This window comes from Pygoscelis adeliae, unplaced genomic scaffold (assembly GCF_000699105.1).
Source record: "Pygoscelis adeliae isolate BGI_AS28 unplaced genomic scaffold, ASM69910v1 Scaffold63, whole genome shotgun sequence".
In the NCBI taxonomy this organism is placed as follows: Eukaryota; Metazoa; Chordata; class Aves; order Sphenisciformes; family Spheniscidae; genus Pygoscelis; species Pygoscelis adeliae.
The window spans coordinates 6025541-6039435 of NW_008824414.1; the positions used below are offsets into that span (position 1 = coordinate 6025541).

At 38.6% G+C, this 13895-nt stretch overlaps 1 protein-coding gene across 1 annotated transcript in view; it reads left to right on the plus strand.

Annotated features, from left to right (window-relative positions):
• Positions 1-13895, plus strand: part of LPCAT2 (lysophosphatidylcholine acyltransferase 2) — a 32199-nt gene that overhangs the window by 5961 nt on the left and 12343 nt on the right. The window contains exons 3-10 of the mRNA XM_009320851.1: positions 664-881; positions 2197-2309; positions 5453-5513; positions 6527-6585; positions 7892-7926; positions 9835-9889; positions 13212-13294; positions 13853-13895. The exon at positions 13853-13895 is cut by the window's right edge and continues 95 nt beyond it. Of these exons, the coding sequence (XP_009319126.1) occupies positions 664-881; positions 2197-2309; positions 5453-5513; positions 6527-6585; positions 7892-7926; positions 9835-9889; positions 13212-13294; positions 13853-13895 (667 nt within the window). The remainder of the gene's footprint in view (positions 1-663; positions 882-2196; positions 2310-5452; positions 5514-6526; positions 6586-7891; positions 7927-9834; positions 9890-13211; positions 13295-13852) is intronic.

The following is a 13895-nucleotide window of genomic DNA, read 5'->3' on the forward strand; positions in this document are numbered from 1 at the left end:
AGCTCCTCTCTTAGCTACGTTGCCCTTGAAGGAGTATTTTACAGCTGCCTCTGTGGGTTCTGGGTTTCAGTCGCTCAGCTTCCGACCTCATAGTAATGAAGTTCCCTTCTAGTTGCGATGCACTGCAGCTGCACACAGGAGGAGGAGACACAGGAACTGAATTCTAACAAGGCTGAGAGATTACAGAGAGTCCCATGAAGGGAACATGTACCCTGTTGAGGGAACATGTTCCAGTAAGGGAACATTGTCATTTAATCTTACTTGTTAAAACTGATAGTAAACGAACAGTATCAGAGTTAAGTTTAAGTTTTTACAAAAAGGACACTGAATCTGCTAATTACCCACCCTCCCCTCGCAATAGTGTTATGCTACAATGCTATAAGATATGGCAAGAGAAATAGCGTACCTGGGAGGAGGGTTTAGTAAGGTGCTCTACATTGCCTTATCTTTAAAATTATAATCTGTTTTCAACATGAAAAGATGATGTTCAAAAAAAAATTCTTCCCCTTTAGCCCTACACTCTCCCGGTGAGTAGTATTTGCTATCCTGTGCATGGCCCCAGTGCTGGTGAGAACTAGAAAATCTTTCATGGGCTTCTGTTTTAAAGTACAAAAGAAATACTATCTGTAAGATGGATGATATTTTTGTGTTTCTGTTTACAAGGAGGATGATCCAGACAACGCTCTCATGCCTAACTCGTACCTTGTTCTTCGTAATGGGTTTCCAAGTTAAAGTGAAAGGGAAAATAGCAAGCCTACTGGAAGCCCCAATCTTTGTTGCAGCTCCTCATTCAAGTTTTTTTGATGCCATTATTTCTGCCCTAACTGGAATGCCATCAATAGTGTCTAGAGCAGAGAACCTGTCAACCCCGGTATTTGGCAGTAAGTATTTATGAAAAAATAAAATGTTAAAAGTCAGCAATTTGACATGAGGCCGAAAATCTGATCTCTGAAAGTGATTTAGGGGCAGACTTTTTTAAATCCTTAGGTTCCAAAGATACTGACAGATTATTTCCAGTGAAATCCCTGGGATAAGTCATCTTTCTGAATTGGTCAAAATGTCTAAAAGTATGCTGTTTCTTTTCAGATATGAAATATAATATCACTTTAAATTTGCTTTATACTGAAAGCGTATTTCGTAACTGCTCAGGCTAGAGGCTTTCTCTTAAAATTCTCCCAGTAGGTAGCTTGAGAAATCTGTTCCACTGCTGTCTTTTAACAGTGTGGCCCACAAATGTAGAACACGGATTAGTGAAGGTTACTTCAAAACAGACCCAAACTACAGCAGTCTGGAAAATACCATATTTATAAATTTAAACTTGCAGGCACTGTTACAGATTTTTTTTAATGGGAGTCAACCTGGGAAAGAATAAAAGAGAAGTTACTCAAAAAGGAAATGCAGAGAATGGAAAAGATCAGATGACTCATGCTTCTATTATTTTCCCCTCCTTTTGGCACAAAAACAATTCCTGTTTGCGTTATTACTAGAATCAGCTGTAGACTTTCTGCTGACTATGTCTCTTATCTCTGTAGGACTCTTAAAAGAACAAGCCAACAGTAACCCAAAACTAAACTCGGCAGGCAACACAGGAAAGTGTCTTTGAAGGAAATAAACTAACTGATAATATATTGACCTTCCCTTAAAAGCACAGGAGTGGGATATAGAAGATAATTCTTCCCCAAGTTCCTCATCACGTATCAATAGGTCCACACATTCTGATGTAGACTTCTAACAAAATGAGGGGGGGTTCACAAGCTCTGTAGGCTTTGTAACTGAAAAGGGACATCTTACTTCTTCAGCATAGGCTCAAACTACTTGTTGATTGCAGTCTGCATGAGTTAAGCCCGAGTGTGGCTCATGACCAGAGACCCGATCAGGTCTTTTCTTTAGAATCGTATGGAAATGCTCAGTGAAAGATAACAGCAATATTAGCAGAATGTGTTTGGATGAATTTGGCGTGTTTATACCTACTGTAAAGCTCCTCAGCTGGCAGTGTAGCTATATCTTCTCTGTCTTCTCATTTTGCAGAATGAGGACAATAATAGTACTCTTCTTATCTGTTTAGTCTGAAAGCTGTTTGTGTGGAGTCTGTCTCCTAGTATGAGAATAACAAGTTTTTGCTACAAGGAAGCCTTGAACCCATGTGTTTTCTAAGCATTAGCGTAAGACAAATAAATTTTTTTCTCTCTTTCACAGCAATTTTAAGTTCCCTTCAGCCTGTATCGGTTTCTCGTCAAGACCCTGATTCACGAAAGAATACGGTCACCGAGATAACTAGGCGGGCATTATCAAGAGGCCAGTGGCCACAGGTAATAAATACACTACTACTATTCTGTCATGTATTCATATTCCATACTCACTGTGCATCATAATATCACAAGTGCCCAGCTGAATAGGATTCTGTTGATGTACAAAGATGAAGTCAGCTCTCAGGTATATGACTGGTTTAGGAAAGGAAGACGAGAGGCTGGTGCCCAGAAAGTTTTGTCAGTTAAAATCCAGCCAGTACCAATTGCTGTTCCAAAATGCAGATGCTTCTGGCCTTCTCTTTTCCTTAATTAAGTCTTAATATGCTGTCTTCAGTGTAGCAGATGACTTGGATTGGTATATGTGAATCAGTATTCTCAGGCTAGCTCATGTGTGAGAAGCTATTGCAGAGATGTGCTCACAACGATTCAGGGATGAGCAGTTGATGAGATGGGTAACCCAGGCTGTCTAAGCTCCAGCATGAACAGTACTTAAGGTTAAAACATCAATTTCATATGTGAAGAATAGCTGAGGTGAAACTCAGTTCAGTATTTAGGTTAATAATGCAGTAAAAACAAGACTTTTAGATTGGTCTGAATTGTGGTAAGATTTTAACACGGAAGCAATAGTTACTGATTCTGCACACTGTTTCCTGTGGTCATTCCTCAGCATGAAGCTGCTGTTGCGCTTCTAGGCCTTGGATGGCTTTCCGTCCTGAAGAGCTAATGGAGCAGGGGTTGCTCTGGAAGGAGAAAAATGTTGAGGCAGCAACTGTGCTGCTCTTACTACAGGCAGAGGGCTGGGGTGGAAATCACATCCTTTGCAAGAAGAAAAACCTGGAACAGTTGTGAACCTACTAACGTCTCATTTGGCAGTGCCTCTCTGCTTTCTTCTGTTGCATTGACCATGGTTTGATGTTGCCTTCAGATACTACAACAACAGTATCATTGCCATGCTGCTGGACAAATACAGTCAGTGATATAAGACCTTTCTTCAAAGATATCCTGTGTGGATTTGTGTATAAATTCATGCTTTGTGTTTTGAACTAGTTCTTAACTTGTTTTCTTAAGGGTTAATTTGCTTAAAGTAAAAAATTAAAACCTCAAAGAAATGACTGGTTAAGTAGCTAAAGTCACATGATCTGTTTAGTCATAGTTGGCTACCTCCTAAATGACGGAGAAGAGTTGCCTTTTCCTTCACTTTTGTTCCAATGAATGGCTCTTGAGGAAAATTAAAAGAGGCTAGTGAAGATACAGACTTCGGTAGCAGGTATCTCTATGGCAGCTAGACCTGAATGCACTGCTCTGCTCTGTGAATAGTCTCTAGAAACAGAGAACATTCAAGCATAACTGCTTCTCATCCTGAGGGAAGACCAACACTTGCCACTTTTTTTTGAAATAACATTATTTAGACATTTCTTGCATCATTTTTACTTGGCAAGCACCTTACAAAAGGCTTTTTAGTTAGTGTTTAGGCTACTTTAATTTGACTTACACATGCATTTTTCTAAGCTGCCATAAATATTTTTAGAGCCTCCATTATTTTTTTTTCACCTTGTCAATTAGATGGAGGATTTTAAATATGCACATGTCAAAGATAGGAAGGCTTTTTTTGTAATACTGTGCTTACAAACTACACTGATGCTTATGATTTGCTAAATTGTTACAGATTAAGTGATTCCGACAAAGCCCTGGTACACCTAATCTCTGCTGAAAACAGCATGGGGAGGAAAGGGGAATTGGCTTTACACCAATTCTGCGCTTGGGATAAAAACTAGATCTATATTATAGCATAAATACTCTATAAGTCAAGTAATCTGGGAATCTCCAAGACTAAATCAGCAGTATTACTTGGAGTGTCCTTGGGTGATTCCTAGTCCTGTGCCCTGGCCACACCTTCCTCCTACTTTTTTTTTTTTGAGAAATGACCACAAGATGATGTCTGTCATATCCTCTTCAGAGTGCCTGGGCTGCATTCTCTCAGCACAACAGAAAAGAAGGAGTAGCTGGATTCCCCATTCCCTCTGCCTAAAACCAAAACACAATAGGCTGTGCAGCACTTCTGCTTATTCATAGCATGACATTCTGATTAGTGCTTCTCCCAACCCTGTACCAAAACAAAGGGGAAGGAGGGAATGATTACTTACTCTTTGTCAGTCACTAATATGTTTTCTGGGGCTTATAACATATGCTAAGGAGAAACATACCCATTTTTGTGTCCATAGCACTAGTGAACAATTTCTCATTACAGAATGCATAGTCAGAGACTAACTGTAAATCAGTATGCGCAGCTGTCTCTATCACACTTTAGAACAGCCTTGGATATGAGCCTGTATCTCTTGGGTATGACCTAACGATGCCCTCTTTCATCTAGCCTTGACCTGTTCGCTTGGACTGAAGTGGGAGCACACCTTGAACGCTCTTTTGATCCAGACCAGTTCTCGTGCTGAGGTTTTTTTGGAATGCTGCTTATGATTCTGTAGTGATACGAGAAACATAAAGCTTCTTTGTATTCTATAGGGGGCTGGATTTGGTGCGTCACATTGCAGCTCACTGTGCATCTAATCTAGTTAATCTTTCAGACACTAATTCAGAAACCTTCTGGGTATTTGGTGTGTCTGAGTCATTCGGGTTCAGAGGCTATGCAGTGGTGTGTAATGCCTTCAGAGCTCTGCATCACAGATGCACATACTCTCTCTGCCTTTTGCTGCTACCCCTCAAGCTGTGATCTTCTCATCACAGCTGGCATCTCGACTCATGTTGATAGCATCTGTGCCTGTAAAGGCTCAAGTACCTTATGCACTTCATGTCAGCCCAGACTCTTGATGTTTATACACTCAGCAGTTCAGTAAGGAGCTGCCAGCAGAGGAACAATTCTCGTATCATTACCAACACTAAACATTTCAAGTGAAACACTTAAAGCCTTTTGTATCATATTTCTGAACTGATAACGGCCTTTCCCCAGAACTCCTCTCTTACAAAGCATTTGTTTCCAAATCAAGATGGATCAGGTTAACAGGTTAATATTACTGTGAGCATCCTTCACTTACTTGTTCATTTCCTTTTGAAACAGTAATGATATTCTTGTGATGCAGTGTAACATGTCACAGAGCTTGCATAAAAAGTCAGCCTTTACGTAGCTGATGCTGAAGTATAATCTTTTTATGAAATGTGTGTGTATAAATGTATTTCTTTTTAAATCCAAGATACTAATTTTCCCAGAAGGCACCTGCACAAACCGATCTTGCCTGATCACATTTAAACAAGGTGAGAGATTTTGTCACATCGTTGTTGGAAAATAACATGTGAAATACTAATTTGGTAGTTCTAGTAAGGCCTATACTTCTGCAGGTACATCATCCACAACAGCACTGTAGTAATATCTTACATCATTAAAGTTTCAGTGGCATTAAACCCACTATTTTATACTAGTCAGTTTACTTTTCTGATTTTTGATATTTTGTAGGATGTAAAATACCTATGTATACAGTTAGTTGGTTGGGGTTTTTTCTGAGTACAGTTTTGATCTAATTTATTTACCCAGAAACTTGACTGTGATTATTATGAGATGAACTACCAAAATACATGATACTTATGATGTTCTTTTAGCTCAACTTACAGTCGTGCCATCTTAGATTCCTGTAAATTTTGCCATGCAAGACTTAGCAACCAAGTTATGAAATCTCTTTGCTTAGTGCTCAAGCAAGGCAGACCAATAGATTATTTTCAACACGGAAAGGTATGTGATAGCATCACTGATCATTAGATTGTCGTGTTGCACTTCAGTTAAAGCCATGTTGTTCTCCTTTCTTACTGTTGTACAGTGTCTTGGGTAGCAAAGTTACAAAACCAGTACTACATGCTCAGATCCATATCACTTATGAAGATTATCAGAACAGAGAAGGGTTCAGGAAATACTCAACAGCCTTGTGAGCATCTAATCCTTTGAAATGAATGCCAATCAATGGGGAGATAATACACAGAAAATTAGTTTGAACAGTCCAGGAATCTTAGGCAGCTTTCTCCTCGAAATGGAGACTAACCCTTTTCTGTCCTGACATCTTGCTAGTTGCGCTGCCGATTTAAAAAAATTAAAACAAAAAAACCAACACCCCCCCAAAAAACCAAACCAAACAAACCACAACAAAAAGAACATTTCCCATTCTTCTCACCTTTTTAAAAATTTCTCCTTCCAGATACCGTCTTACACGAATCACTTAAAGCTCCCAACAGCTGTATTAAGCTTAGTCTTAACAATCAATTCTAATTTGTGGTTGCAGGTGCCTTTGTTCCACGAGTCCCTGTACAACCTGTGTTGCTCCGATACCCCAACAAGCTGGTAAGCAGAACATTCTTCTATCACTAACTAGTAAACTAACAATACGGAAGTCAAAATCCTGACTTAAACAGTACCTACGATAAATATTTTGAATTGTCACTGAAGAATCTATTGTCCTGAGCTGTGGCATTGGAGAGCTCCTGGAAGCAGCCGGGCCTCCCAAGTGTCACCATGGTGTAGTTGCTAGTCTCATTGCGAAAAACTTGCTGCTGGGCTTCTTAGCTATAGTTGAAGTAAGAGGGAGCACGGGCAAGTATTGCAGCGGAAGTTAGAAACTTCCTGCAAAGCCACAGAGCCCGTACTTTGAAGTCTAAAATGTGCACAACTTCCCACTAGTCATCATTTTTTGTTTAAGCTCAAAATACTCTTACTGCAAAGGGGCTTGCAAAGTTTCTGAACAAAGCAAAGCTGAGCCATGCAGTACCTCCAACAACCCCTTCCTTCAGGCACCTCGGGAGGGCAGCTTTGCAGATGGTTCTTTTCACGCAACTTTCCCTTGTTTTGCCAAGTAAATGTTTACACTTTCTGCCAAGTATAGGGGTCCAGACGTATGGCTCTGCTTCACTGACAGGTGTAATGCTGGGACATCAGTCTAGCAACTTGTTAACTTTTTTTTTTTCATTATCTGGTCATCCAGCAAATCCAGAAAAGATCAAACTTTTCATTCCTAATGGTTTTTAAGATGAAAAACAAGTGACTGTTGTTGTTGCTATTTACAAAGATTCCTTTGTAAAGTCCCTTTACAGATCAATTTCAAAACAGCGACATGAACCACTAAAGGGGATTGGTATCACATTTCACTGATAGGATTTAAGGATCTGCAGTATGCATTGTAAAAATTATATATAGGAAGTAATAAACATAGAATAAGAAAAGAAAGCAAAGCAAAAAAAGCAAAGAAAAAGCATGATAGCTTACCTATGCAGAAATGTCCTCAAAAACTAAATCAAACATATTTATGAGGGTGCCTTTCTAAAGGGACTGGTGAAGTCCTCTGGGAAAGTCTTATTAGATTATTTTTTCCTTACTTCGGCTGTTTGGATCAGAATGAATGATTTAAAATATCTAAGTAACTATATACATTTTATTCCCAATTGATATTATCAAAAATCTGTCATGCTTATTTCCAGATTTTTAAGGCAAGGAATCCTAGTCACCTTGACACTTTTACTTATTTTCACTACAGGACTATAAAACCATCATCTGCTTTTACTAAACTTGTGCCTGTTTTATATTGTAACTTATCTGGTCTCCTAACTTTCATCTGGTTTTGTCATACATTTCTGTGTTTTATTTTTTTCCTTAGGATACTGTGACCTGGACATGGCAGGGCTATTCATTGTAAGTTTCTTAATCCTGCTAAAAATTCCATATAGAATTTTTTTCCCCCATTGCTAAACAGTCTGCCAAACAGATTCAGCTAAACCAAGACACATGTTCTTCTAGATCTGTTTTTATGAGAGGGAAATACTTGGGGATAATGCTGTCATGCAGTAGATTTCATATCTGAATGGCTAGAGAAAGGGTTTGCAAATGGGGAAGCATTACTTCCAGCTCTGCCACCGTTTTCTTTAATTTTCTCCTACATTTTGCACATTATACTAGAGCAAAAGAAAGATTTGAAATTCTTTTTCTTTGCTGAACAATCATAGTCATCAAAACCCATAGATGTTTACCATTTCTTATATGGTACACAAACAAGAAAAAATAAACGTTATTTTATCACCTCTGTTTATTCATTCCTCCATCTCATTTGAAGAGTCATATGAGAGTAAATGAAGATGGGCAAAACAAGTATTAATTTTCCCCATCTTTCCCCATTCTAACATCTAGGATTCTTCTTTAGACTTTTATTTTTGCCTGAGTCAACAAAATCAATTGTTTTGAGATCCCAGTGAAGAGGCTATATATATCGTATCTGACATTGAAATAATGAGAAATATTTCAATAAACCATTTAGGCAATGGATCTTATCACGGATCCATTGATCCATTTCTCAACACAGGTGGCCTTCTAATATGCTAAAATATTTTATTAAAGTATTAAGAAACCTTTACAGCTGCACTGAAAATATGTCTGGAAAATACTTTTCACCTTATAAACATTCATTAAAATGTGGATTTGCAGAATCCATACACCACATTTTCATGTGGAATAGGTAGTATATCTAGGTACAGTAGTACTGATTTACTAAGTGACTAAAATTTTTTAAGGCAACTAATTTTGAAACATGTCTGAACTAGCGGAGCAGTCATAAGCACTTTTAAGCTATCATTAGTTAATCCTAGCACCTGCACACTTGTAGAATGGACATTATGAAAGCTGACCTAGATGAAAATGCCCATCTTACTTAGTTTCCCAAGAATTTTTTGCTATTATTATTACTGCCATTACAGTTATCAGCATACCGAGAGTAATTAATATTGCAAATTCAGTAGCAGAATACAGATTTCCCCTATGAAGGATTTATGCTGGAAGATTGAAAAGCAGCTATGTCTTCAGTTATGAGAGATGGTGTAGGAATAGGTGAAGAAAGAAATGAAGTCAGAGGTATTCCTGTGGAAGGGAGGAGGCTGCCCGTTCACTAAAAATTGAGAACTGCTTTAAGCTTGGTGGCTGGATGATGAAGGCTCGGATCAAAACCTGTGAGAAGATGAAAGGAACAGCTTGGCAAAATCATGGGAAGAGAAGGGATGGATCTCGAGATTCTTAACAAAAATAACTGGAACCGGGAGAACATCCCCCACACAAACCTGCAGATCACAAAATGCAGAACTGTCACACTCTTTGTAAAACTTCCTGGATATTGCAGCCAGGATGGGACAGTACCAGTCCCCTTCTCAGAAACCTCCTGACCCAGGTTCTGCTTTCACTTACTACTTTTTTACTTTTGTGCCTCACTGGGAGGAAAACCTGATGTTACATGTTGGAAAATCAAGCATTTATCTTTAAAGATAAAGTAACTTATATACATTTTGCTGGCCAAAGAACTGTATAGTATTGTTAAAAAACACGACAACAGACAACAACTTGCCTGCCCAATGAGCAAGCAGCAGGTATATGCAGAAGCCCTGTGGAAAAAATGTTGAAAGCAACATTTCAGGGAATTTCACTGCAAGGTACTTAAAAACTTTACCCAGTATTGGCTGGTGTATTCTCAGTGCTTTAAAAAGTTTCATCTACTGACATGCAAATACTTTTTTTTTAAATAAGTAAAATGTATTTTTCTTCTTTCTTCCTTGCCTGCAGAAAAGAGCTGTGTGTAATGACGCTGTGTCAGCTCTACACAAGAGTAGAAGTTGAGGTAAGAATTTAGAAATATTTTTGTACAAAAATTCAGCAACCAGGGAATTTATACTTTAATATAAACGCATTATTCACATTATTAGTCACTGTTAATGAAAAATAAACAAATGTCTCGGAAACAAGAACAGAATCATGGTGAATAATATATCTAGATTTGTTGTCCATATCTGTTGTATCACTTAATCTGATGAGTTCCTAGAAGAAAGCTATCAGAAATGCCTTTATTTTTAAAGCATTGTAAAAACATTGCTAATTATCACCACATGCATTTTACAGATGTTAAAACTAAGAATTATAATACATTCTGTTAAAGGTAACAACTTCTCTCTTTTTCCCACCTTCTCATTTCCCTGCTCCCTTCAAAGTATCCTTGTCTTCCTCACCATCTTCCCAGACTGAACTCTAAAAGGTTTCTGCAACTAAGAGCTTACTTAAGGACTCTAGTACTTGCACTGGGGAGAAAGCTGAGCCTTGTATCATGAACCTGTTCCCTTGATCATTAAAATCAGCTGCACAGCACAAAGACAGATGAATGAGAACTGAAACAACATACACACTTCATAATATCAGTACAACTTAGTCTAACTGCTCCCTGTCAAAGCGTCTACATTCAAAACACAGTAGTGAGGAGCCACATAACTGAGGTGCAGTCAGTTTGTTTCAGTGTTGTACTTCACACTCCTCACCAGACCACAAAGGAGTGTCAGCGTGGATGAAGTTGGTTTAGGGACCTGAAGAATGGGAGAATTTCAGACAGGTTTTGCTGTTTATTTGCAAAACACAGAATTCAGCAAAGCTGTGCAAAGCTTTGTGAATACAAGCAGTGTTGCTACTGCTAACAATTAGCAGTATGGTCTTTGTTGTGAAACAATGAAATTCATTTTAAGGGAGTACCTTGTTACTGTATAGTACATGCAGTAGAAACATATTTGTAGAAGGTGTACTAAAGAGACAATTCTCCTAATGATTTTGTACAGAAGGACATATCTATGTAATTTACATGTATGTGGGAGCAAGAAATAGTCAACGTAGCCCTTCCAGTAGAAGGTTTATTTTCCCCTTCTTCAGAACAGAACTCAAACTTGCCTGTTAAAAAATGAATCTCATGTTCTAAAAGATAAAAGTGAAACATGAAAATATGCAGCTTTCACAGCAGCACATGTCCCCGAAGTGGAACTAATTTCTTAGCATCAATGCAAAAGCCCTTCCCTTTCTAAAAAGAGAAGGGGCAGATATGCCTGGGGGAGGAGGGAGTCGGACTAGTCCTTTTAGGAGTGGACATTTCTGTTGCTGTCCCATACTGTGAGCAAGTCGCCTCTCCACTTCCATCAGTCTTGCACTGCTTCTACCTACTGTGCATGAACAGTGACGTACTCCTGTAGTCCAAGGGAGTATGTGCGTGCATGTCTACTCATATTCTAACAAACTGTGGATATTGAAGATTAAACAGTGAACCTGGCAGTGAGTTTTAGGGCTGCAAAAGATAAAGCATTTGGCAAATTCTTTAAGAAGAGAGACTAGGTCAAAAGCAGATCAGAGAAGTATTTTTGCTACTGAAAGAGCTGTGAAGAGTTTTTCTTACAGGACTGCAATTTGACAGGGAAGGTATACTTACTAATCTTCACCAGATAAGCAGCTGGGTGTGTGTGAGATCATGCACGCCACCTCAGGAGGCCAAGAAACCAAGTTCTTCATCTCCAGCTGTGGTTTCCGGCAAACTGGTTTTATGAATAATTGTAGGTGGGTCTTTTGAAGGGGAGGGAGGTGGTGTTTAACCTACCAGAAATTTAGGTTGCTGTCTGAGCAAGACCTCAGCCTCAAATGATGTAATGGCCACTTTCAAGACCATGACCCACGTTTGTGTAGATAAACTTCTCAGAGTTATGACTTCATCTCAGCCAGTGATGACACAGTTTTCTGTGTCTGTACAGTGTGCCTGTGCTTCCTCAATTTAAGAGTTACATGATTTCTGAAGGGGAGTTGTATAAGCAGGGACATATGTCAGACTTGAACAGAGCTGGCAACTACTTATAGAAGGAACGAAATCTCAAACCTTCATGTGAACAGCTAGACCCCTGCTGTCCTTACAGGGGAGAAAACTTCTAGCTATTGTGTCCCCAAGATAACCAATTGATTGACAGATTGACAGATAACCAATTCCATAAACTTACTGTTTTTAATCATAAAGAGGCAGCATTCCTTAAAAACAAACACAGAAAGGCTGTTCAGGATGGACTGCATTTATATGGGACAGTTACTGCTGTATTAGTGCACCACCAGCAACTGCAATATAACTGAAGAAGCATATTGACACATAATTAGCAACTGTGTCTTCCAACGAACCATGAGCAACACTTTATACTTATTCTAGAAATGCTGTATTCTAGGATTTAAGGGCAAGATTGCAGGATGGGGAGTAGCAGAACTGAGATAAATGATAACCATAACTGAGAAAAGGCATGGTAAACAGAGCTGCAAGCGAACGCTGTAGGCTGAAGTAGAAAGAACAAACTACTCTTACACACACACGGCTTTGCAAACAAACAGATGCCGATTCATGCCATGTTAGATAGTAATTCACCTAGAGTACATTTTTAGTGTAATGCTACTTCAGCTTCTTGCATATTAACATTGAATAAATCCTCAACAGTAAGTGTGTTGCAATTTAGATACCTGGGGTGTTTTCTAGGTTCGGGAGGAGAGGGGGTTGTTTTGTTGGGGTTTTTTTACTCTCTGCTTGGAGTTCCAAAATTTTACAGTATTTGTATCCGGTTAGTGCTCTACTTACAATTCAGAACTAAGATTCCTTAACATTTTTATCATGGAGGAAAAACTTACAGGAAACTTATCAGTCACATGCTGACAGATACAATTAACAGGTATGAGGTGGGACTGCAGCATGTATTTAAAAACGGTATAAGTCTTCATACACTATTCCAGTATATAACTTGACTTATAAAGGATCTTTAAAAAGGAGCGTACAGTATTTCAGACTCACATTGTTACCCATGTAGCATTTAATTTTCTAACTAAATATGCATTTATTATGCTTTCCTTCTTTGGGAGTTTGATTTTTCATATTAATGCAGTTCCTACCAATCTTTAAGAGGCAGGTTTGGACCAAATCTTCTTTGTGTGGCTAGGGCAGAAGAGCCCGAGTGGTTTCTAAGGCAGTTGAGACCTCTAGTGTCCAGTTCCTTCATTGCATGGCTGGTTTTTTTTCTCCTGTTTTTCCCCCTTTCCAAACAATAACAAGAAATTGTCCATGTTGCTAATAAAGTGGATACTACTGAATTGATTGGATAACTCATCTCTTTCAGTTTCTGCCTGTCCATGTTCCTACTGAGGAAGAAAAGAACGATCCCATTCTTTTTGCCAACAGAGTCCGGCAAACCATGGCAACGTACGTAATCAGCGATGAATAAAATCTTTGAGAACTTTTCCTTTATATCCAGCAATTCCATATATATCCTAGCCATATAGTACAATTTAGTCAAGTCCCCAGTACTATATATAGGAATTGCTCTAGATTTGCACTAAGAGGTGCCAAATTCCTATACTGAAACACCCTGATTGCTTTTATACGGAGCATAAAGAAGGTTGTCTTACATTGGAACATAGTATGTTCAATTCATGGAAAGCTGGAATAAATTGCTCCCTTATTTGCTTGGCCAGAATAAGTGAGTGGTTTGTTCTCCAAGGTTACTGGGCTGCATTTACAAGACTATAAATCTTAAAACAACATGATGCTGCCATAACGTAGTTTCACAGTATGGTTTCACAGTTTCATGAAATGATACGTATTACTTTATCTTACTTGCAGCAATGTAAGTATGAATTATCATTTGTTTTGTGTATTAGCATTAAAGCCAAACTGAGACAAGAAAAAGGAAACAGTCAACTAAAAGTCATTTTAGTTGAATCAAGAAATTGATTTTTCTTTTCCTTAATTTTGTTTCAGTGCTTTGAATGTGCCAGTCACTGATCACACTTTTGAAGATTGT